The 22517-nt window shown below is 54.7% G+C and overlaps 9 protein-coding genes across 9 annotated transcripts, besides 10 other annotated features; 4 read left to right on the top strand and 5 right to left on the bottom strand.

Annotated features, from left to right (window-relative positions):
* Positions 1-190: 190 nt before the first annotated feature.
* EKO05_0003098 (major facilitator super transporter protein) lies at positions 191-3479 on the top strand (the record flags this gene model as incomplete). Its single annotated transcript, XM_059636090.1, has 9 exons — positions 191-453; positions 509-812; positions 873-1000; positions 1056-1465; positions 1514-1662; positions 1707-1802; positions 1864-2683; positions 2735-2842; positions 2899-3479. The coding sequence occupies 9 exons, from the start codon at positions 191-193 to the stop codon at positions 3477-3479; spliced, it is 2859 nt and encodes a 952-aa protein (XP_059492073.1).
* A 513-nt stretch (positions 3480-3992) lies between these two features.
* Positions 3993-4031: a tandem repeat.
* A 314-nt stretch (positions 4032-4345) lies between these two features.
* EKO05_0003097 (CDP-diacylglycerol--glycerol-3-phosphate 1-phosphatidyltransferase) lies at positions 4346-6304 on the bottom strand (the record flags this gene model as incomplete). The annotated part of the gene is made up of 2 exons (XM_038937776.2): positions 4346-5713; positions 6041-6304. 2 exons carry the CDS (start codon positions 6302-6304, stop codon positions 4346-4348), a joined length of 1632 nt encoding a protein of 543 aa, XP_038801655.2.
* A 188-nt stretch (positions 6305-6492) lies between these two features.
* On the top strand, positions 6493-7238 carry EKO05_0003096 (uncharacterized protein; the record flags this gene model as incomplete). Its single annotated transcript, XM_038938131.1, has 7 exons — positions 6493-6543; positions 6602-6622; positions 6693-6699; positions 6754-6834; positions 6886-6928; positions 6980-7138; positions 7187-7238. 7 exons carry the CDS (start codon positions 6493-6495, stop codon positions 7236-7238), a joined length of 414 nt encoding a protein of 137 aa, XP_038801654.1.
* Positions 7239-7269: 31 nt separating this feature from the next.
* Positions 7270-7305: a tandem repeat.
* A 1481-nt stretch (positions 7306-8786) lies between these two features.
* On the top strand, positions 8787-14131 carry EKO05_0003095 (Transporter of the ATP-binding cassette (ABC); the record flags this gene model as incomplete). Its single annotated transcript, XM_038938149.2, has 2 exons — positions 8787-8851; positions 9001-14131. The coding sequence occupies 2 exons, from the start codon at positions 8787-8789 to the stop codon at positions 14129-14131; spliced, it is 5196 nt and encodes a 1731-aa protein (XP_038801653.2).
* Positions 10151-10196: a tandem repeat.
* A 448-nt stretch (positions 14132-14579) lies between the features above and the next one.
* Positions 14580-14606: a tandem repeat.
* A 198-nt stretch (positions 14607-14804) lies between these two features.
* Positions 14805-16140, bottom strand: EKO05_0003094 (uncharacterized protein; the record flags this gene model as incomplete). The annotated part of the gene is made up of 3 exons (XM_038938068.1): positions 14805-15079; positions 15160-15545; positions 15599-16140. 3 exons carry the CDS (start codon positions 16138-16140, stop codon positions 14805-14807), a joined length of 1203 nt encoding a protein of 400 aa, XP_038801652.1.
* Positions 15387-15420: a tandem repeat.
* A 709-nt stretch (positions 16141-16849) lies between the features above and the next one.
* EKO05_0003093 (uncharacterized protein) lies at positions 16850-18402 on the bottom strand (the record flags this gene model as incomplete). Its single annotated transcript, XM_059636089.1, has 4 exons — positions 16850-17658; positions 17707-17997; positions 18044-18154; positions 18204-18402. 4 exons carry the CDS (start codon positions 18400-18402, stop codon positions 16850-16852), a joined length of 1410 nt encoding a protein of 469 aa, XP_059492072.1.
* Positions 18403-18784: 382 nt separating this feature from the next.
* Positions 18785-19261, bottom strand: EKO05_0003092 (uncharacterized protein; the record flags this gene model as incomplete). The annotated part of the gene is made up of 1 exon (XM_059636088.1): positions 18785-19261. The coding sequence occupies one exon, from the start codon at positions 19259-19261 to the stop codon at positions 18785-18787; it is 477 nt and encodes a 158-aa protein (XP_059492071.1).
* Positions 19262-19337: 76 nt separating this feature from the next.
* On the bottom strand, positions 19338-21098 carry EKO05_0003091 (uncharacterized protein; the record flags this gene model as incomplete). The annotated part of the gene is made up of 1 exon (XM_038945209.1): positions 19338-21098. One exon carries the CDS (start codon positions 21096-21098, stop codon positions 19338-19340), a length of 1761 nt encoding a protein of 586 aa, XP_038801650.1.
* Positions 20481-20518: a tandem repeat.
* Positions 20848-20937: a tandem repeat.
* Positions 20938-20992: a tandem repeat.
* Positions 21099-21769: 671 nt separating the features above from the next.
* Positions 21770-21844: a tandem repeat.
* A 116-nt stretch (positions 21845-21960) lies between these two features.
* Positions 21961-21999: a tandem repeat.
* A 1-nt stretch (position 22000) lies between these two features.
* Positions 22001-22458, top strand: EKO05_0003090 (Cullin-RING-type E3 NEDD8 transferase; the record flags this gene model as incomplete). The annotated part of the gene is made up of 3 exons (XM_038938007.1): positions 22001-22105; positions 22160-22309; positions 22360-22458. 3 exons carry the CDS (start codon positions 22001-22003, stop codon positions 22456-22458), a joined length of 354 nt encoding a protein of 117 aa, XP_038801649.1.
* Positions 22459-22517: the final 59 nt, after the last annotated feature.

Raw genomic sequence — 22517 nt, 5'->3', positions numbered from 1 at the left:
CATTGGTCGAGCGGCTTCGGCCAAGCAGGGGCTAGCTTGGACCCTGGATTTGAGCTTCAACGTCGCGTCTTGAGTGACACCGTGATGGTCTCTTGCTAATTCTTCGGTTGAACTTCATGTTGCTCCTTTTTTCCTTTTCCCTCTAGGCCTTTGTTTAGTCGGTAGGTTTGGGGTCCCAGCATCACTCACAATGGGCAAACGAACCGTGTTACTCGTGCTCGCGAATCTTTTGGTTCCGGTCGCGATTTTGATCTTTGCAACTGGGTTCTTCCCGTACAAGCCTTTTATGCCAGGGCTGGCAGAATATGAGGAAACAGAATGGACAGGAATCGATGTGGGAGTATCGCGAGACCCCCCAAAGGCCCCGTTTGACAAGCTGGTATTCATGGTGGTGGATGCCCTGAGGAGCGACTTTGTCTACAGCGCGGAGAGTGGCATGAGCTTTGTGCAGAGGTTTGTTATAGTCTTCATGTGGTACGCATGGCTATGTTTACTAACAATGTACCAGCCTCATCCGTGAAGGCACAGCGCTACCCTTCACAGCCCATGCTACGTCCCCCACCATCACCATGCCGCGCGTAAAAGCCATCACCACGGGCTCTATACCTTCCTTCCTTGACGTGATCCTCAATTTTGCCGAATCAGACACTACCTCTACACTCGCAGCACAAGACACCTGGCTAGCGCAGATTAAAGCCAAACGTTTTGAAGACAAGCAGGGGAAACTGGTCATGTATGGCGACGATACGTGGTTGAAGCTTTTTCCAGACTTCTTTGAGCGAGCAGACGGGACGAGCAGTTTCTTTGTTTCGGTCAGTCTTCTGTACTCTTGGATATGTAGTTCGAATGCAATGTTGATCCTAGATGCGCAGGACTTCACCGAAGTGGACAACAACGTGACGAGGCATGTTCCTAACGAGCTGATGAACAGCGACTGGGATGCAATGATTATGCACTACCTGGGACTGGATCATATTGGGCACAAGGCTGGTCCGAAGAGGTACGTTGCGCACCCTGTTGTGGTTGTGTTGTGCTGCCGTACTGATTTGCGCCAGTCCGAATATGATTCCAAAACAAAAGGAAATGGACGACATTGTCCGCACAATTTACGGCGCTATCGAGAACGAGGACCACCTGGCTAACACACTATTCGTACTCTGCGGCGATCATGGTATGAATGATGGTGGTAACCATGGCGGATCGTCGCCTGGCGAGACATCGCCTGCGCTTGTTTTTATGAGCCCCAAGCTGTCCAAAGTTACAAAACTTAGCGACCGACTAGCATGGAGGAGGGGCCCCGGTTTTAGAAGCCCGATTATGCCGGATACAGAGGGCGAGTTCAATTACTACATGACTGTCGAGCAAAGTGACATTGCGCCGACTCTAGCAGGCCTGCTCGGTTTTCCCGTACCGAGGAACAATCTGGGTGTATTCTTGCAGGATTTCCTTTCCTTGTGGGATGCAGGTGAGTTGAATTCCAAATCGTGCAAGACATTGAGATTGATGATTGTAGAATGGGACCGCATTCAGCTCCTCTACAGAAACGCCAGACAGATGAAGAGGATTGTCGAAGCTACGTACACAAGCCCAAGCCTCAAAGAGAGTTTTGAGGATGAGGCTTTACCAGTCAAAGAGGGCCAGGAGCGTTGTGATCAACCCGATGTAAGTATGCAGATACGTTCCACAATTGGTGCTTACCTTTACAGATGACACCCGGCCAACTCCTCGCCTGTCGTTGGCAGGGCGTTGTCAGGAGCATGGCTAACGACGAATACAAAATAGCATCGTGGCACCTTGTCAACGTAAGTACTCAGCGCACCTTCGCTTGTCACGTCTCCCCAACCACGTATTGACCATCAACAGTTCATGCGCGATTCTCAGGACACCATGTCTAGCGCAGCATCCAACTACGATGTTACCCGATTAGTTCTCGGCACTGCTCTCGCCTTCCTTATCTGCGTATTGGGTCTCTTCACGCTTCCATCACTACGACCTGTGTCGTCCGCTGTCATTTACTACTTCCTCACCACCACACTGTACGCTATACTTATGTTTGCAACCTCGTACGTTGAGGAAGAGCACAACTTCTGGTACTGGATTACGTCGGGGTGGTTTTTCTACCTGTTCCTCAATAGCATGCGGAAACGACAGACCAGTGCATGGGCATTCCATCCCGCTCTCATGGTGTTGATCATCCATAGAGTGGTTAGGAGGTGGAACCAAACAGGACAGAAATTCGCTGGAGCGGACGATATCGTAAACAGTGGTGTCTTCCATGGCAACAGCTCCTTCCTGCTGTGGATATTAGTCGGCGCCACGTACCTGGATGTCACGAATCGCGTCTCGAAACACATCGCCCGCTCTGTTGTCACGCTGGGTTCGCCTTTTTACAGAAAGAATCCAGATCCTCAACCCCTAGAGCATCACCGCATGATGGGCGCCCTTGTTGCTTTACCAATCTGCGGCACAGCGTTTGTCTTCAAGCTCGCATTCACTGCGCAAGATGCTCCTGAACTCACCTATGGCATCACACCCGGTCTGATGGCCTGGGTCGAAACTTTTAACCTTGTTAGACTTGCACAAATGGTGTTCGTAGGTCTTGCACTCAGCTTTGCTTGGGTCTTGTACGCAGAATATCAGCGCTCAGCACGCCGAGCGTATCGCTCAGTTAACGGTCACGGTGGTACGTTCTCCTTCAGTCTGACCCAGAATCAGGTAGCTGATAAAGACACAGATCTAGCAGTGGCCTTCTTCGACCTAGGCACACTATTCCTTCTCACGCAAACGAAAGCTCAAAACATACCTCTGTACTTGCTCTTCCGCCTCCAATTCTTCTTTCTCTGTAGGCCCTTTTTTCCTTCCTGCCTCCCTTACTCCCCCAACTAACAAACCACTCAGCGCTCCTAAATCTCACCTCAACCCAGGCTACTTTGACCTCCCTCCTCTTGAGCCAAACATCCTTCTTCGCCCTCGGCCTCAACAACAGCATATCCAGCATCGACCTATCCAACGCATACAACGGCGTCAGCGGGTACAACGTCCTCGGCGTCGGCCTCTTGGTCTTCCTGTCCAACTGGGCAGGGCCCGTGTACTGGAGTATCGCCGGCGTTTTGCTACTGCGCCTAGACGGCCTACCACGCAGCAAGCAAGACAACAGCAAGCGAGCCAAAAGCGAAAAGCGGAGTTGGGTTGAGCGAGAACACGCACACCTTTCGCAGCTTGCGCGTCCGCAAACCGATGAACGGATGGCACAATGCGGGAAAGAGGATGTCTGGATGGATCATGTGGCGTTGTTGACGCTGTTCACGGGCGTTATGCTCGCGAGTGTTATGGCGGCTTGTACGGCGCTGAGAACGCATTTGTTCATCTGGACCGTGTTTAGTCCCAAGTATCTGTTCGCCATGGCGTGGGGGACTGCGTGGCATCTTGGGGTGACGGTCGGACTGGGCGGGTTCGTGTGGTGGTTAGGCAGCTGGTGAGGGTGCTTCGGAAGAACGGAGTGGGGTGCAAGTCACGCAGCGAATGGATGTTTACTGGAGGTCGAGATCCATAATTTGGTTGTAGCACGGAGAGGCGGGATTCCAGAGAGGGAGCCTTGTAAGAGAGCTATGTGTATTTAGGACATGTTCATGACCTGTAAGTTATGCTCCATACTCATACATCTTCCAACGGGATCAACTTTGACGGCGGGCCACGTACAGTTACTGATTACAAACGAGAGGCATGAGTACGTGACGAAGATGAGGGTAGCGAGAGCGTGTCTGTTTGGAGATGGGTGCTCCGACACGAATGTATGTATATGAAGGTGGAGTAACAGGTGTCGTAGACAGTCTGTATGCTTTCGAGCTTTGCTTTCGCAGGGTCTGAGAATGCATGCTCAAGTCGGGGGCCGCTGAACTTAGCTCGGTGCCCAGACATTGTGGGTAGAGCGAGGAAACAGGTGTGAGGATAGAGTTGCGAGCTGCAGGCTAGGCGTTGTGTAGAAGTGAAGTGAACCGAACGGAACGGAAAGGCAAGCAATCGAACGCAACTTCCTTCTCATTGGTCCCAGCGGCACCGCCTGACCCATGGATACAAGGAAAATCAGGAGCTCCCCGAATGTACCAGATGTCGATTCAGAGTCCCTCAGCACATCAGTAATTCTACTGAATCATGTCTGCCGAAATCCAGGAGGACGCGCGGTGCTGAACTAGCGTGAGGAGTCTGAGAATAGAAGATTGCTCGGAGGGGGTGGGAAATGCAGCATAAGACATTGGAACAAGGCAATGCGGGTTGAGGCTGCAGATGAGGGATTCGCTATATCTTCCTCAAGCTTAGGCTCAATCTCTAGATTCAAACTTTCCTTCTACAACGCCCCACCAAGCACCCTCACAGCCCACATGCTCAGCCTGACCCCAACACTAACTTTGCGCTCCGGCTTCTCAAACTCACTCTCATCGACAGGCTTAGCATGCTCATTAAGCCACGCCACCTCCTCGCCCAACCGGCGCCTCAATCCAGCATCACTCGTTGCGATTATGACATTAGCTTCCAGATCGAGTTCATAGGAACGCTTCGTGTAGTTTGACGAACCGATGACCGTGAGGCTGGGCTCTTGGAATTTCTCGACGGCGTCGGCTTCAACATCTGCTGAAGGGGAAGCTGAAGGGAAGGACACCCAAAGCCCTTTAGCGTGGTACGTCCATCCGCCTTCTTGGTTCACCATGCCCTTCTTCCACTCTTTCAGCGTGATGCTGGAGGATAGGTCGTCGTGCTTGACTTTACGCAGGAACATTTTGGCGAGATGCGTGTACGCATCGGGAAGCATGCCGCTTACGCCTGCTGATCCGTAGAAGCCGTTTGCGTGCGGGTGCGCTGTCAGTACGGTGCCACTGCGTGGGCGTGTGGAGAGCAGGAGACGCCGGAAAGAAGACGTCATGTTGAAGTAGCCAGCAGTGAACGTCCATGTCGAGCCGGTAAAGGGTGGGCGAGTGAGGGATGTAAGGATTTTGGTCAGGGCGGGAAGTTCGGTAGATGTTGAGAGGAGGGGGACAAGGGAGAGGACGGGGTAGATTGTTGTTGTGTTCGCTGCTGCTGACTGAGCTGTAGGTGGAGAGTTGGAAGGAGTCAAAAGATGGCTGAGGTGTTTTGATGCGCCTGCCTTGAACTTGCTGGGCGAGTCGAGTGGTGAAGGGGCGGGGTTACCGGATGGCCAGGTCATTGTGTATCCACCACTACCTTCTTTGTCGGAGGGCTGGATGTCGAAGGATAATTTTGCAACACCATCATGAATTTTAGCAAAGTAGTCCGTTAGATCCTTAGAACGGAAAAGATGGTATCGATCTTGCCGATTGGTGAAGTAGTCCGAACTGAGGTTTGCGCCTGACATAATGATCTCGTCGTCTACTCCATATAACTTCATGTGCTGCAGACCCCAACCTTCATTAATGCGCTTAGGTATAAACTTCTTTCGGAGGCCGGTAAGGTTAGGCGTGTGGTACATACGCACTTCTACTCGGTCTGCACCAAACTCTGTAATCAAAGGAGCGAGGAGGGATGCACTTGATGGGTTAGGAGTTTCGCGCGTACCACGGAGAGAGTCAGTAAGGAAGGAAACGTGTAGGCTGGGGTTGTTTTGCAGTCCCGTGCGGATTGTAGAAATGAGTTCGTGCTCCGTCTTGCCAATGTAGAGCGTCGAAAGATAGACCCGACGCTGGGCTTTCGAAATCTTGGACTACGATTGATCAGTAGTCTGCTACAGGGCTCTCAAGTGGTGTTGAGATTTGCGTACATGGAGAGCGTAGCTGTATCCTCAACCCTGGATGCAGACGCTGCTTCAGTGGCTCATAAAGATATTTCCAGCGATGACAGCACCAATGAAAAGCAAGACCACTCGGGGCAGCATGGAAAAGAGAAAGACTCAAGTGACAATGTTGAGATAAGAAACATGAATTCGATGCTGGAATTTGATGCTGAAGAAGGAACGGGATTGCTTTGCCCGCATTGCTTCAAAAGCCCCATATAATATACAAACAGAGCAAGAAAAATGTATCCAACCTACTTTGAGTGTTTCGTAGAATTCTGCGGGCGACTGGATGATAGTGATCTGGTCCGGCTGCATTTCAAATCTCGGCGCTATCCTGTCCAAATCCGTCGTGATTGTAGCGAGCATGGAAGCCTGACTTTGTGGTGTTGATGAAGCCATAGGAGGCGCATTTGCTGTCGAATATCGTCTTGCTGTTCTTGCGGGCTGTGCGACAGTCCTGAATGACCTCTTTGCAGCAACTCTGGGTAGTTGCGATCTCAGACAACCTCTTATTATCATGTTGATGATCAAGCTGGGTTACGATGTTGTTGTCCCGTCGTTCAGACTCCTGAAGATTTGATGCTCTTAGGAGAGCAAGGGTCGTGCTGATCTAGCCCACAAAGGGAAAGGGTGATCCAGGCCTTGGCAATCGCAGCTGCCCGAATTCACGACTGGTTAACTCGGACAACGTCACAGACAACGCCGCCATGTCGACACTTATGAGGACGCTGCGCAATCTGCGCCAGATTGGGTTCAAGGTGTGTATTCACGGCAGCTTCTGTGCAATTTGCAGCGCTAATTGACCTCGTTTCACAGGAATACGGCCGCCAGATGCAGGTACGCATTCGACCCCACGCTCCAGGTACCGCCCGCAGTTATGACTGACCATGGACGCGCGCACGAATAGTCTATCGGTATGTCTGGGAGAAGGGGCGTAGCAGAACGGACGGAAGGCTGACGCGGCGCAGGTGATACCAAGGCTGGAACCTTTATTGGCCTCGACAAGTACGGTAACAAATACTACGAGAACATGGAGGAGGAGCTTCCCCGTAAGCTAGTCAGTTGTAAAACGAGACGGGAGAGAGATTGACGTTGGGCAGTGAGAACCCGCTGGGTGGACTACAAGGACCACGAGTTCGACCCGTCAGTTGGTCCTGGAGTGCGATGTTCGAATTTTGGCTAACGGTCATGCAGCTCTCAGATTGAGCCTGGCTGGCACGCTTGGATGTCCTATATGGTTGACAAGTCACCTGCCCAAGACAAGCTCCTTCAGCGTGAAGTCCGCGTGTGGGAGCCCAAGGAGCACAGGCCTACCCTCACCTGGAGCCGTTCAGGTTACAAGCCTTACAGCACGTACGTACGCTGCTCGATTCACGTGTGGCAGTGCTGACATTTCCGTAGAGTCAAGAACAAGTACTCTGCGTGGACACCCACGGTCAAGGCGCGCCAGTAGAGGCACCGTTTCTTTTGTTAGCATTGTATATATCAGGATCAGGATCAGGATCAGGATCAGGATCAGGGTCAAATCAATGGTTCCCTTCACGGGCGAAAAACTCGACACCAGCTGCTTTGTGGCTTCCGCCTTTTGGTTACTCTCGAGGGCAATTTCCGCGTGGACTTGTAAGACGGCAGATGATGCCTCACGATGACTTGATCTGTGGACTCGCTTTGCAATATACACGTATCGTGACGTAGGACGGCGATGTGTTTCAAGCGCAACCAGCGCTCCCGTGCGAATGCAGCAGCAGACGACCACTGTGACTGAAGCGCGTATTTGAGTCACACTACAGCGTTGTCGACGAGGCGAGCCAAGTAGGTTATGTCAGGCGCGTGCTATATCGCGCAGGTCGGCGAAAAGGGCGCAAGCCTGTCAAAGAGTGAGACGAGCACAACAGCAAACCCATGTGCAAGCGGGTCCATGGTTACATGCACGAGCCTGCACGCTGGCCATTGGAAAAGAAGCCGGGGATCGCTGACAGGTGCAGCTGTACGACGAGAAGTGAAGGCAGAGACATGGCAACCATGCTGATGCCGCCTGATGCGCTGTCATCCGTGAGCTTCCTCACAGGCTCACACGATGTCCGGAGGGGTTCAGCAGGGGTTCAGCAGTGGCTCAGGGCAGGGGCTGGCTTACCCCGGATCCACAGCTGTCAGCACATTGCATCTGTTGGCTATTGGATGGACCTCGATCCTCTCACGATACGCGACAGGCTTAGTGGTGGTGTCAGAGATTCAGTCTTGTAGCCAGGTCTGCGGTAGCGTTGTCGCCGTGCTTGGGCGATTGCAATAACGAGATGGGGAGCCAAGTTGCGCAATTGGATCGACGGCAAGCTACACGCACATGGCAGGGCTCTAACTCGAGATGGACGATTGCTGAACCGGTCGTGCAGCACGCTTGCACGACCGTTCACCACCACCGGGCGTGACTCAGAGCGGTGAAGACACAGCCGGGCGCTGGCCTGGAAACGCGCAAGGCCGTCTGGTGCTCATCACCGATCGGTTGCGTTGCTCTACGGACGTTGCGCAAGTCGCAGCTGTTCCCGTCTCCGCAAGTCGCAGCTGTGCTGTTCCCGTCTCCTCGTCACTCGGCGGGAGGCTTCACTGATCTCGCCCAACGGATCTTATCAGATGGAGCAGGGACGTGCCGGATAATTGAATAAACGACGGCGGCACAACGGCGGCACGACGGCGGCCCCACGCTGCATTCGGCGCGTGAACATCAGTGCGAAAGGCTCTTTCTTGCCCGGCTAGTGAGAGAATGGGAGCGCTCACCTTCTCACGAACAGCGATTCCCCAGTGCGCCAGTACGCCAGTGCGCTGACAGCTGTTTGATTACTGCGTGCGCAGCTTGCCCCTGGCCGTCTCCTCGCCAACTCGCCAAAGCGCCCGCCGAGCTGGTTCCAATGCGAGCTTATAGCTGCCGGTAGCCAGTGAGTTTGGAAGCTGTCGCGGAACTCCTGCGAACACCACCACCCGGCCGTTCAGCAAGTGGGGGAGCATCATGTTCGCTCAGTGCAAAGGCCCAATCTGGGGCGTGGACGATTTTTCCACCTGCTTCGAACTAGAGTGAGTGCTTCCCACATACCCATGTTTCAACATTCCCGCCACCATGGATGCGAGCATGTATTCTTTGCATTCTAGTCGAAGGCAGGCAGGCAGGTCGCATTCATGGTCCCGAGAGCACACGCTGGAGCCATGTGTTGACGGCATCACAGCTATCTCTCGACATTGTTCCCGCTCTTCGTTTGCGGCGTGTCCGCCATTTATCTCCTAATACAGCTGTCCCTCGCCGCCACTGCGACACGGCACTACCACGCCTACTTTGCGCTCGACGGCGACGCAGCAGACAGCGACTCCGAGGATGAGTTCGACCGCAATGAGCAGAGCGCGCTGCTCCACCCTACCATCAGCCGCCAGACCATGTCCACAACGGTCGTAACCAAGCCGCGCGGCGAGATCACGATAGTCGTTCTAGAAGAGGCCGCCGTCCTGGCCCAGCTTGCGGTCCATGTCGCTATTTTCTTCACAAACACTTCAGGACGACATGGTAGAACCGCCGCTATTGCGAACATCGCCGTCTGGTCTTACATTGCTACGCTTGCCTCGCTCCGCTTGCTATTCTCCAGCACGAGCAGCTGGTCTTTCCCGAAGCTGTGGTACCACACTGCCTTCATCTACGGTTTCCAATGGCTCTTCTCGACCCTGCTCCTTCGCTCCGCAATCATTCACCCACGATCCGACGTCCAGCAGAAGCTCGCCATCGCCGACTTCGTCTTCGTTTCGCTACTGTTCATAATCTCGCTCACGTCTCGCAAGGGCAACAAGGCTGTAGAGCTGGAGTATGAGGGAGACATTTTGCCGGCCAGAGAGCCTACAGCGAGCGTCTTCTCCCTTGCTACCTTCAGCTGGGTCGACTCGATCGTCTGGACTGGATACAAGAAGACATACGAGCTCTCAGATGTCTGGAATCTTGCGCCCAAGGACAAGGCGGCAGCTGTCATTTCAAACTACCGTCAGGTTAAGCGAACGTCGCAACTGGCCTATCACCTCTTGGGATACTTCAAGCGTGGCCTCCTCATTCAGGCAGGCTGGGCTGCAATGTCTGGCTTTCTCACATTTGCCCCTACATTGCTTCTGAAAGCCATCCTGGAGTACGTCGAAGCTCCCGATCTGACGCCGCAGAATGCGGCTTGGTTCTACGTCCTCCTGCTTTTCGTTTCCGGGTGTCTCTCGGCGCTCGCAGACGGGCAGGCACTGTGGATTGGTCGGAAGATCTGCATTCGTCTGCGCGCAGTCATCATCGGAGAAATCTACGCAAAAGCGCTGAAGCGCAGAGCCGCTGCTACGACAGATAAAGTCCTTGGGGAAGAGAAGAAGAAGACAGGCGACGACGACAAAGACAAGAAGCAAGGCACTATCAAGAGAATGATGACTTGGGGCAGGAAGAAGAAGAAGACACCGACCGAGGGCCCGAAGCAAAACGACGAAGACAACACAAAGCCCGAGTCGGATGCGCAGGTCACCACCGGCGCCATTATCAATCTCATGGCTGTGGACGCTTTCAAGGTCAGCGAAATTTGTGCGTACCTTCACTTTCTGTGGGCCAACACTCCTGTACAAGTCGTGGTCGCCGTAGTCCTGCTCTATCGTATCCTCGGCTACAGTAGTATTGCTGGCATTGGAATGATGATCATCCTTCTTCCAATCAACATGTACGTTGCAAGCCAGTTCTCCAAGATCCAGAAGCTCATCTTGGCGGCCACCGACGCTCGAATTCATACTACGAACGAGGTCCTCACCAACATTCGCATTATCAAGTACTTCGCCTGGGAGCAGCGCTTCATCGGCCTTGTAAACGAGAAACGTCATGTCGAGCTGAAGCACCTCCGCCGACGATACATCCTGTGGGCGGTAGCGGCCACTATCTGGTCTGGATCTCCGGTCTTCATTACTTTCCTCTCGTTCTTCGTCTACACGAACGTTGAACACAAGGCTCTGATTCCTTCTGTTGCGTTCACAGCGTTGTCGCTGTTCCAGATTCTCAGGATCCCACTGGACCAACTGGCTGATATGGTCGCCCACGTTCAAGAGTCGAGGGTCTCCGTGGACCGTATTGAGGAGTACCTGAACGAACCGGAGACTGAGAAGTACCTGCAATTGACAACCAATGAGAAGGACGAGAACGGACAGTCCGTCCTCGGATTCAATAAGGGCACTTTCAGTTGGGGTGGCAAAGACATGAAGGACCAAGCCTCTGCTGACGCGTTCAAATTGATGGACATTAATGTCAAGTTTAAGGTCGGACAGCTCAACGTCGTTGTTGGGCCGACTGGATCTGGAAAGACATCGCTACTCATGGCCCTACTGGGAGAAATGACAAAGCTGAAGGGCGATGTCTATCTTCCTGGAGGTGGCAGCCGCGAAGACCTCCGTCCTGACCCCGAGACTGGGCTCCTCGAGAGTGTAGCCTACTGCGCACAACAGGCTTGGCTTGTCAACGGTACCGTCAAAGAGAACATCGTCTTTGCAGGTGATTGGGATGCGCAACGATATGAGGATGTCATTGTGGCTTGCTCACTAAAGCGCGATCTTGAGATCCTGGACGGAGGCGATGAGACTATTGTTGGCGAAAAAGGTGTCACTCTCTCTGGTGGCCAGAAGCAGCGCATTTCGCTCGCCCGTGCTATGTACAGCAAAGCGCGCCACGTCTTGCTCGATGATGTTCTCAGCGCTGTCGATTCTCACACCGCCAAGTGGATCTTTGATTACGCCCTCAATGGTGAGCTTATGCTCAACCGCACATGCATTCTTGTCACACACAACGTCAGTCTGTGCTTACCTTATGCTGAATTCGCTGTCGTTCTTGAGAACGGCAGGGTTGTTACACAGGGAACATCTGACGAAGTCATTGACTCCGGCAAGCTTACGGAAGAGGTCTCCAAATCCAGGCCTGCCTCTCGTGGCGCTTCTAAACCTCCTTCAGGTGTTCCCTCGGATGCAGGTGGCGAGGAGGCTGGAGGCGAGGTCAGCCACACGAACGGCTCTTCCAACGGCAATGCAAACGGCAAAGATACTAAGAAGGCAGCCAGCAATCCCCTAGAAGAAACCAAGGCGGAAGGCGGCGTGAAACTAAGCATTATCCTGATGTATCTGAAGGCTATGGGTCCCTGGTACTACTGGGTTGGTGCTTCCATCGCTTTCGTCGCGCAGCAGATCTCATCTGTATCGACAAACGTCTGGATTCGAACTTGGGCGAATGCATACGCAGAGAAGGGCATGTCCACCATGGGACACCACAATCGCTCACCTATCACTCATGCGCCGACGCTGTTTGGATCTGGCACTTGCCTCAACAGCGGCACTTGCAGCTGGAACATCCCGTTCATGGACCGGCCTGAGGAAAAACCCTACATCTACAGCTCCTACATGCAGACAACGTTCGGAACTTCTGATGATTCAGGTGTTGACTCGACTTACTTCCTTGTCATCTACGCCATCCTCGGTCTGATCTTCATGTTCATCACTTTCCTTCGCGAAGGCTTCCTGTTCGGTGGTTCGCTTGCCGCATCTCGACGGGTGCACGAGCGACTCATCCAAAAGGTGACTCATGCAAAGTTCCGTTTCTTCGATCAGACGCCCCTTGGTCAGCTCATGAACAGGTTTTCGAAGGACATTGAGTCTGTCGATCAGGAGGTTGCACCTGTTGCCATCGGCGTAGTCCATTGCCTCGCGTCCATCATCACCATTGTCATCCTCATTTCGGTCATCACGCCCGCTTTCCTCATCGCAGGTGTCTTCATATCCGTGCTCTACTTCCTTATCGGTCGCTTCTATATCAACTCTTCCCGCGATCTCAAGCGTCTCGAGTCTGTCCACCGCAGTCCGTTGTACCAGCAGTTTGGCGAGACTCTGTCTGGCATGACAACGATCCGAGCCTACGGCGACGAGCGCCGCTTCATTCGCGAGAATCTCGCCAAGATTAATACTCAACATCGACCGTTCATCTACCTTTGGGCGGCTAACAGATGGCTCGCTTTCCGAGTGGATGTCGTTGGTGCGTTGGTGTCTTTCTTCGCAGGCACTTTTGTTGTTCTCAGCGTTGGCAAGATCGATGCAGGTGCGGCTGGTCTTGCTCTCACCTACGCTGTGACCTTCACGGAGAACGTGCTGTGGTTCGTGCGCCTATACTCTGCCAACGAGCAGAACATGAACTCGGTCGAACGTGTCAAAGAGTACCTGGATGTCGATCAAGAAGCACCAGCTGTCATTTCAGAGACAAAGCCACCATCGAACTGGCCTAGCAAGGGATCTGTTGAATTCATCAACTACAGCACACGCTACAGGCCCGACTTCGACCCTGTCCTCAAGAATGTCACTTTCAAGATCTTGCCTGGGGAGAAGGTCGGTGTTGTTGGCAGGACAGGTGCTGGCAAGAGTTCCCTGGCTCTGGCTCTTTTCCGCGCGTTGGAAGCAGAGAAGGGTAAGATTCTTATCGACGATGTCGACGTCGGATTGATCGGCCTTCAAGACCTGCGAGAGAACATCGTTATGGTTCCGCAAGATCCGACCCTATTCACCGGAACTATCCGCAGCAACCTTGACCCTTTCTCTGTCTTTACTGACGAAGAGATTTTCACCGCTCTCCGCGAAGTCCATCTCATCTCCTCGGCCTCAGCCGCGACATCCGGCACTGCGACTCCGGTCGGGACCAGCACACCCCCCAACGCCATTGAGATCCCCAAACCCACAACCGGCGCCGTTACAGCCGATGTCAACGCCAGCTACACGGGTGCCTCGACCGTCAACCCCGGCTCCATCCTTGCTAACCGCGAATGGTCGCACGGCGAAGTAGGCGACGAGACCATTGTTGTCATGCCAAACGGTGAGGTTGTGGATGAAGATGCAGCGGCCATCAACACCCTGCAAACGGACAACAAGAACCCGTTCAAGAATCTCAACTCACTCGTCAGCGAGTCCGGATCCAATCTCTCGCAAGGCCAGCGCCAACTCTTGTGCCTTGCTCGCGCGCTGCTCAAGGCGCCCAAGGTACTACTCATGGACGAAGCCACTGCATCCATCGACTACGCGACGGACAGCAAGATCCAGGAGACGATCCGACTGATCAAGAACACGACAATCACCATCGCGCATCGTCTGCAGACCATAATCGATTACGACAAGGTGCTGGTGCTGGACAAAGGAGAGGTCATTGAGTTTGGCGACCCGCACACGCTCATCACAAAGGAAAGCGGAAGCTTCAGGAGCATGTGCGAGACGTCTGGAGAACTGGAGAGTCTCACAAAGACAGCGAAGGAGGCGCAAGATGCCAAGGCCGCGTCGAGCTGAGTCTGGTAGAAAAAGAAGAAATTATGTATAGAAGGGGCAGTTGAGCATAAAATGCGTTGCACTCGTAGTGAATGCACCATTCGAGCGTTTTCTAGCGTTTTTTTTTTTTTTTTTTTTTTTCTTTTTTTTTGGTTTGTTTGTTTGTTTTTGTTCTTCTTTGGCCTTTTGTCTTCACGTTGTCTTGCCCCCCCCCACGGCGGTTTTTTGCTCGTTCTCCTCACCCGATTGTATGTATGTACTGTATACAACAACAACACACAGCGTTACCTAGGCCGGACACGGTAATGAAAATAAGTTACCTACTAAGCCTCTCGGCGTGGCCTTGATTGTTGGAAAGCGTGTTTGATGTGATGTTTTGTGGGGGGCTGCTACAGTGACTACTACTACACATTCCTGTATGTTCAGTGTCGTCACTGCGGTGCGAGATTGTGGTTGGGGCATGTCGGGAAGAGAGAGAGGGAGAGAGGGAGAGGAGTGGTATCTATCTATCTATCATGCAGTACTGGATCCCTCCGCAAAGACGCGCAGGACCTGAATTCAAAGAGTCGCCAACTCCTGGCGTAAAGGGTAGCCAAGATGGCCCAACGAACGCGCTGCGAGCTTACTGCCCTGCCCACCTTCCCACCTGCTCTACGCACGCCCTACGTTGCTGGTCTGGAGATCATCGCTTCGTCTACGTGGGCGGTGGCGCAACCGCTACCCCGTTCACCAGCTGCACGCCCGGCGCTAGCCGTACGGTCGGCTGCGGGACACGACCAGCCAGCAGCTCCCTGCGGGCGTGCACAATCGCCTGGTTGATCTGGGCCGTGGTCATGCCGTCGCCGATGAAGTTGCCAATGTCCTCTGCGATCATGGGACGGCGGTGCGAACATGTCGGCAAGTGGTGGTTGGCGTTGCCGGTGAAGTGGCCGAGACACTCCCAGCAGAAGTTGTGGCGGCAGCGTCGGCCTGGAGGGTGGTTAGTGGTTGCGCTCTGGGGGTTCGGTGGGGGACGAGGGAGGGATGCGTGAGCCGGTGGGCTTACTTACAGTTCATGTGGTCGCAGCCGCCCTGCTTTTCGATGTTGACGCCGCACTTGGGACATGGCTTTGCGCCTAGCTTCTTGATTGCGTTCTCCGACTGCTTGTCTTCACGCTTCTTGGCGCTGTCGCAGGAGCCAGAGTGCCATGGGCGGTTGCAGGATAGACAGGCTGCGTGGTCGCAGTGTGGGCAGGCTGTTTTGTCAGTGTCTTCTTGCTTCTGCTTCTGCTTGGCGTTGGACTTGGACTTGGACTTGGGCTTGGGCTTGGTGCTGGAGATCTGGCGTTTGCTGCCGCAGTTTTCGATGGAGAAGTAGACGCCGCACTTTGGGTTGAGGCAGGCGATGTACGATGGGTCGGCGGCGAGGAGGTGCTTGGTAACTGCTGCATCCCAGCTGCTGGTTGTTAGTGCCTATCCTTGAATATTGCAAACTTGGAAGAAACTTACGTCTCAAAGAGAGCTGTTGTCATGACCTTCTTTAGTGCTGCGTGGTCGAGCACTGCCGTACACCCCGGAAACATGCAAGGTAGATGTGCATCAGTAAGCTGGCGAGCCGTGATCTTGGTCTTGATCTGCTTCTGAACACACGAATTGCACACGTTCTCGAAGTGCTCGCAAATCTTCCTGCTCTTGGAGGCTCTGAAGCTGCGCGTCGTGTCCTTGGTCGTGGCACAGATGAGACACTCCGTCTTCTCAGATCGCGCCTTCTTCTTAGGCTTTGGCTCTGCTGTAACCTTGACAACTTTCTTGCGGTCTGGCTTCGGCTCCGCTGTGTTCTTGGACTTGACGAAGCGCCCTCTTGCGTCGCGGGCCTGCTTGGGAGCGCTCTCGATCCTACGCCTCGGCATCATGCCTATCCTTTTTCGTGGCGGTGCTGTTTCTTCGACGAGAATGGGATTGCGAGATGAGCCAACTCGGCTAGAAGATGCCTTACCATGATTAGCCACACGGCGCTCAGGTCGTGAACTCAGACGAGTGGAGGGCGCCATGATGGTGGTCGCGGATGTGGTTCAGGTTGTGTTGAGTAGGCAGCAGAGTGTAGCAAGACACGCAGACAGCCGCTAGACATTATACATAGGCATGATCCGCAGAATGAGCTGGTGAAAGAATGTGTTGTCTGAGAGCCCTTGTGCCCAAGGCTTTTCATTGGTGAGTCCATGCTGCGGTGAAGGAGGCGGCGGCGCGGTGAAAGCGCCTTCACCTAAGCTACCTCATAAACCACAACGCCAGAGACACAAATCACAGGGTTCTACAGATTGATTGATCTTGTCCAAACAGAATAATACGACAATACAGAATGGCGGGAGTGTAGGATACGCAGAGTTGAGCTGTTATATAGTACTCGCTAACATGTACAAGGAAGCCCTTTTTTGTCGACACCAAACTACAGCATGACGGCAGAATAAAATGTCCACATGGACAGGCTCTCTAAACGCCATCTACCTTGTTTTGTTGCAGAAACGGTTTACCGTGTTGTAGCACGTAGCTACCAGAGCAAGCAGCAGCAGATATAAAAGCGATTACTTGATAAAAGCGAGACTTTTCGTCGGTGAAGCTAATATATTTGCGCTTCTTACGATTCCGGCATTCTGAAGCCCACTCAAGGCCTTCTCGTCAGACGTGTACACCCCTGCACGCTACTCCATCTCCAACCACACCAGCACATAACCCACCCCCCGGCCACACATCCCCTATCTCTCAGATGTCGGCAACAAACCGCCACCTCCCCCACCGATCCCTGAAAACCATTCCCCTCTCCCCAAGCCGCTCACTAATCCTGGCTTCCAACGTCCAATCCCCACACCTGCTCTTCCTATACTGCTCAATCGGCCCCACCTCCCTGTCGTCCGCATCAACGCCATCGTCATACCCACCGCTCTTGTACTGTTGCCGCGCCTTGATATACGCGCTGAACCGTCCATAGCCCTTTACGCTGCCGGTGCTGTCACGGAAGGGCAGGGGCCGCGTAGGATCGAGCGGGAAGTTTGGGGTAAGCGTTGAGTCGAAGATGGAGGATGTGGGGGGTGAGAGGGAGGAGCGGCCGGATGGGAGGCCCAGGCGCGTGTATGCTTCTCCTGAAGCTACCCGGGTCTGGGTGCTGTATCGTCCGGGCGATGTGTTTGCGGCGGTGGTAGCAGCTGACTGGACGCGGGTTCGGGTGTGGAGAACCAGGCGGGCGCTTCCGTCTCGCATGAATGCGATGATCTCGTCGTCTAGGCTTTCTGGACGCGCTGGGCGTCGGGGCGGTGGACCGGGTGGCTTCGTGAATGGTACGGTGCTTGGGGTTGAAGTGGAGGGCGTGTGGACGGTTTGCGTACACAAGATTGGACGAGATATGGATACATTACGGCCGGTACTGGATTTTAAGGTGCGTGCAGAGCGTATTGACCCGAAAGGCCGAAGAGTTGGTCGGCGCGGCTTTGGCATGGGTGTGTCGATGGGCAGTTGGGGCACAGGTGGTGGAGGAGGGTCATGGCCGCCTGTGTTTGCGCGGAAGATGCGAGAGCCTGTAGGCCTGTCAGCGAAATTCCGGTAGACGAGGGATTTCTACGTACTGGTACTTCGTAGAGAAGCGAAGCTGGGGCGTGACTTGAGCTCCCGATCTGCTGGACTAGACTTGCGTGCTGTACCGCGAACCTTCTCGTTCACAATCGATGGCACCACTGAGATCGGCGCATTTTGAGTGACTGGAGAGGGCGGAAGCGGTTTCTCTGTCTCCAGTGACGCTGATTCACGCGCATTGATATCGACCTTGGAAACAGCCGGAAGAACTGCAGCCAAAGGAGCAACGCCAGAGGGTGGAACTGGGAGTGGTTTTTCGATCTTCGCCCGGAAGAAACAGGAGGCTGTGCGTATAAGCGGTAAGTCATTGTGATATAGTGCTATACTTGCGTTTCTTGCGCAGGCTGCGCTCGATGCCAGCGTCAAAGTCAGCTTCGCAACCTGCAGAGAGGTTCGCTGCCATTTCGTCCCGATCTGGACCGTCCTTGAAGAACCTCGAGGCTGGGGCGCGTTAGTGACTGTCTCGGCTCGTTGCAGTGCATCAACATGCCTTTGGTCTTGAGACGATTCATCATGTACAGAGCGTAGGTGGAGATTGCCGAAAATCGCTGATCCTTGAATTGATCGGTCGGACAGTCGCACAGGGCGTGGGTAGAGAGCGAAGTAGCAGAGGCTAGGATACCAAACAGTCTGTAGGTGACGGTGAAGTGAGTGTGATCGCAGGGCAGCATTTTCACTGGGGTGGACATCGTGCCTGATGTAGCATCGATCGAACTCGTCAAACTGGAAGTGAAAGTATGTTTCCCGTGCAGCTGTTTGTTGGCCGCCTGCAATCGATGTGACGTCGTTCGACGTGCGTCCAACCCATAGGATCCTAAGCTTCGTACGAACAAACGCTGGAGCTTGTAGTGATCTATGCAACCACGTATGACCCTAGACGTGGAGAATATGGATTTACGGTCGCGGCCACGTCTTGTTCGCACAGGCAGCTTATCAGTCCATACATGTACAAATCGTTGGCGTTTACCAAGGCCTCAACACCGCACGTCAGATCAAGCCGAAGCGAAACTTAGGCATAACACCCAATCTCTCCTGAGAGAGAGATTGAGCCGAGCATTATGCCCATAAATTTTATTTTGTTTTTATGTTGAATTGTGTTGGAGTGTTGATAAGTTCGAGTCGTGCCTGGATCCAGGGTAAGGATGGCAGAGCGTTGGCAACGAGGGCTCGCAGCTCAAAAGCCTGCCGAAACACCTCAGCAACAATGTAGATGACAAAAGTACCAAACCTGGTACTATAACCACATAACCACATAACCACGCAATTCCAGCTCTTAACACCGTCGCCATGCATATTCGCAACCAGTGTCCCAGCAAGAAAGTCCTGCCACGCCACACCATAAGCTAGAGGTGATTCGAGTAAACCCAAAGGTGATTCGAGTAAACCCAAAGGTGATTCGAGTAAACCCATACCACGTCCATCATGAGCAGGAGGTGTGCCAACCAATGCTGAATGTCGAGTGAACACCATCCAACGCCAGAGCAAGAAGAAAAGACAGAAGCGCCATAGTACATGGCCAGAAACATAACAAGTCTCCTGAAAAATCATCCCGTATAGACAAAACGAAAGTGATGAACATGAAAGAGACGCATGCAGTAAGAGTAAAAAGTCGAGAACTCCAAGACTACCAGACGCCTTCTCCAGTCACGTTGAGATTGAGCATGCGCTTGAGGTCCTGCTCTAAAGCCAAGGTATCAGGGGTCGAGGTTTGGGTAGGTGCAGCAGCAGACGGAGGGGCAGACGCGGGCTGTTGCTGCTCGGCCTTTGGTTTCGGTTTCGCCGAGACTGAGGCGGGTACAAAAGACATCATAGTGGTGGCGGGTCTGGGAGCCGATGCTGGGGGAGCATTGGTTGGCCTAGCGCGCCTAGGACCTGGGCCGTAAACATTGCCTCGAGCGCGCTGCTGCCCTTCCTGGCGTTGTTGATACCTTCCAGGCGTCTGCGTGACATGCTTGTTCGGCTGCCTTTGCTGGGATTGGCCATATGGCACAGAGCCGCGTCGCGCGTTTGCCGGGTCTTGACCAGCGTTCGTGGGTTGGCCATGCGGGAAGGGATTCGGTTGGATGGCATTTGCCGAGGGGATGGATGGAAAGTCATGGAACGTGCCCTGCTGAGCGGTGGGAGAGTCGGCGGTGACCTCAGAACGTAGACCAGAGTTGCGCTTTGGCGTATCACCCTGCGCTGCCTTGAACATGGGGGAAAGATTACGGTTTCCGTAGAAGAAATCAGGGCCGTCCTGAGCGGCCGCGACAGGTGTAGAAGGGCCTGAAACGCTGCGGTTGACAGACGGTCGACCACTGTGGAAAGGAGAAGGGGTATGGTGGGGGGACTGGAAGTGTCCGGGGCCGTGTGCTGCCGATCTGGGCGGAGTGGCAGCTGGAGCGGTAGGCTTCTTCTGCGACATTGACAGCCTGTTCATGAGGTCCTGCATCACGTCGTTGCCGTTCTTCGGCTCGTGCACATCCTTGAGCTGCGGTACGGTCGAAGGGTCGGTTAGAGCGCGGTAGCCTCCCGGTGAGTGGAATGGAGGCGGAGACATGTGCGAATTCGTGCAGTCGCCCTCGAGCTCGATGGGAAACACGTTGTGGTCCTGGTGGTGGTGGGGCCGGACGGGATGCGAGACAGGGCTGAAGGCGGTGTTCTTGGCCCTCTCTGCCTTGTCGGCTCTGAACAGCATATCCAGGGGAGAATCCTCGTGACGAGCTGGGATGGCCATGGGGGCGCGTGAGGGCGAGGAAGACGGGCTCAGCGAGTCGGCAGAGTCCGAGCTGGTGTCTGGGGGCGGGGTGGGTGGGCCTGGGGCTGTCTTGGCTGGCACCGACTTGGACAGGAACTTGGGGATGGGCAAGGCCGAGGGCGCAGGCGAGGCGTGGAAGGTAGGCCCGGCGTATGCGCCTTGGTTCTTCAACGGCGTGGCGGAGGTGCGGTTCGGGGCGGCCTCTGTGTCGGTCAGGGAGGACTGCGCACCCATGGGCGAGAAGGCGCGGTCGTGCGACGGCTTTCCGCGCGCGTGCTTCTTCGCATTGCGCGGGCCTGGGGGCGCGCGGGCATCGTCGGTGGTGTAGGCGGCGCCTTCTGAGAGCGCGGGGTCGGCGAGGGGCAGCTTGTTCGGCGAGGCGTGGGCGGCATTAGCATTGGTGTTGTTGGTGTTGTTGGTGTTGGTGTTGTTGGTGTTGGTGTTGGTGTTGGTGTTGGTGTTGGTGTTGGTGTTGGTGTTGTTGTTGTTGGTGTTGCTGGTGTTGCTGGTGCTGTTGATGTTGTGGTTGCTGTTGTGGTTGCGACCGCCTCGTGGCCGGCGCTGTGACTGTCTGCCATGGTGGCTGTTCTCCTGGGCGGGCTGGCCGCGCGGGGCGCGTGGAGACGCTATACTTTGGCCAGTCGACATGTAAGGCAGGCGCGATGGGGGTGTATGTGGGTGCGAGGGTGGAGTCGTATGTGACTGGGGGTGGGAGATGAAGTGATGGCGCGGGATGACGAGGCTGTCGTGCTGCGGGACTGATAAGGCGAGGTTGTGGAGTTGCGGGAGGGTGAAGCGTTCATGTCCAGGGCGCAGGCGTAGTGATAGGCGCGGCGGGTGAGAGCGTGGGGGAAGAGGAGCGTGGTCCGAGACTCAGAGTTGCGCTCGGCAGTGAGTGCGGAGACGGCGCAGCCTTGTCTTCGGGCAGCGAGCGTCACAGCCTCAGGCCTGAACTCGGCCTTTGACGCAAGCGGTCGCGCTTGAAACGCGCATCTTGGATCCCTTGGGCACGGGCAGCCCTCGACGACGCGCCCAGCAGAAGTCTGCAAATGCGCCTGCACAAGTGTCCAGAGACATGCAGGGTCCCTCTCCCTCTTTGTCCGTGTTTCCATGTGCGTTGAGCCAGTGGTTCGCGACGCAGAGGGAGGGCACTGGTCCGTGCGCTCGGTGAGCTGCCAGGCACGATCCACTGTTGCCTCTTCGTGCGCGTGAACGTCGACCAGGCCAGCCACTCGACCTTCAAGACGCCGGCTCTGAACAGAAGCACGAGCTGCACCGCCTGGGCTCCAACCCACCACGACCGTGCATACCGCCCTCGTCCGCCACCACCACCCTCAGCAGCTCTGCCACCCTCCAGCAGCTCTATCACCACCCCCGCAACCCCCACATCCACCTATATCCATCTATATCCATTCACATCCACGACTACATCCACGACTACATCCACGACTACATCCACGCCTATATCCACGCCTATATCCACGCCTATATCCACGCCTATATTCACACTCACATCCACACCCACATCCACATCCACACCCACATCCACCATGGCGGACGTCGACATGGCAGATGCGCCTACACCCAAGACCAAGGTCGCCAAGGCCGGCGCCAGCACCGACAGCAGCGACAAGAAGCGCTTCGAGGTCAAAAAGGTCAGTCGTCGTGTGAGATTCAGGCCGACGTTGTTGCCTATTAACAGGGCGCAGTGGAACGCAGTGGCGCTCTGGGCGTGGGACATTGTGGTGGACAACTGCGCCATCTGCCGCAACCACATCATGGACCTCTGCATCGAGTGCCAGGCCAACCAGGCCTCTGCTACCAGCGAAGAGTGCACGGTCGCGTGGGGCATCTGCAACGTGCGTTGAAGGGCACAGCACGCGCAGTACGTACCGCTAACACGGCACAGCACGCCTTCCACTTCCACTGCATCTCGCGATGGCTCAAGACGCGACAAGTGTGTCCGCTCGACAACCGAGACTGGGAGTTCCAGAAGTACGGTCGGTAGGTGCAGAGGGGGTACATGGCAGCGCTTGGGTCTGGGTTTCATTACGGACGTCTGGCGTC

This window comes from Ascochyta rabiei, chromosome 4 (assembly GCF_004011695.2).
Source record: "Ascochyta rabiei chromosome 4, complete sequence".
Lineage (NCBI taxonomy): Eukaryota > Fungi > Ascomycota > Dothideomycetes > Pleosporales > Didymellaceae > Ascochyta > Ascochyta rabiei.
The sequence above is the reverse complement of the archived record's forward strand: the minus strand, read 5'-3'. Positions and strand labels throughout refer to the sequence as shown.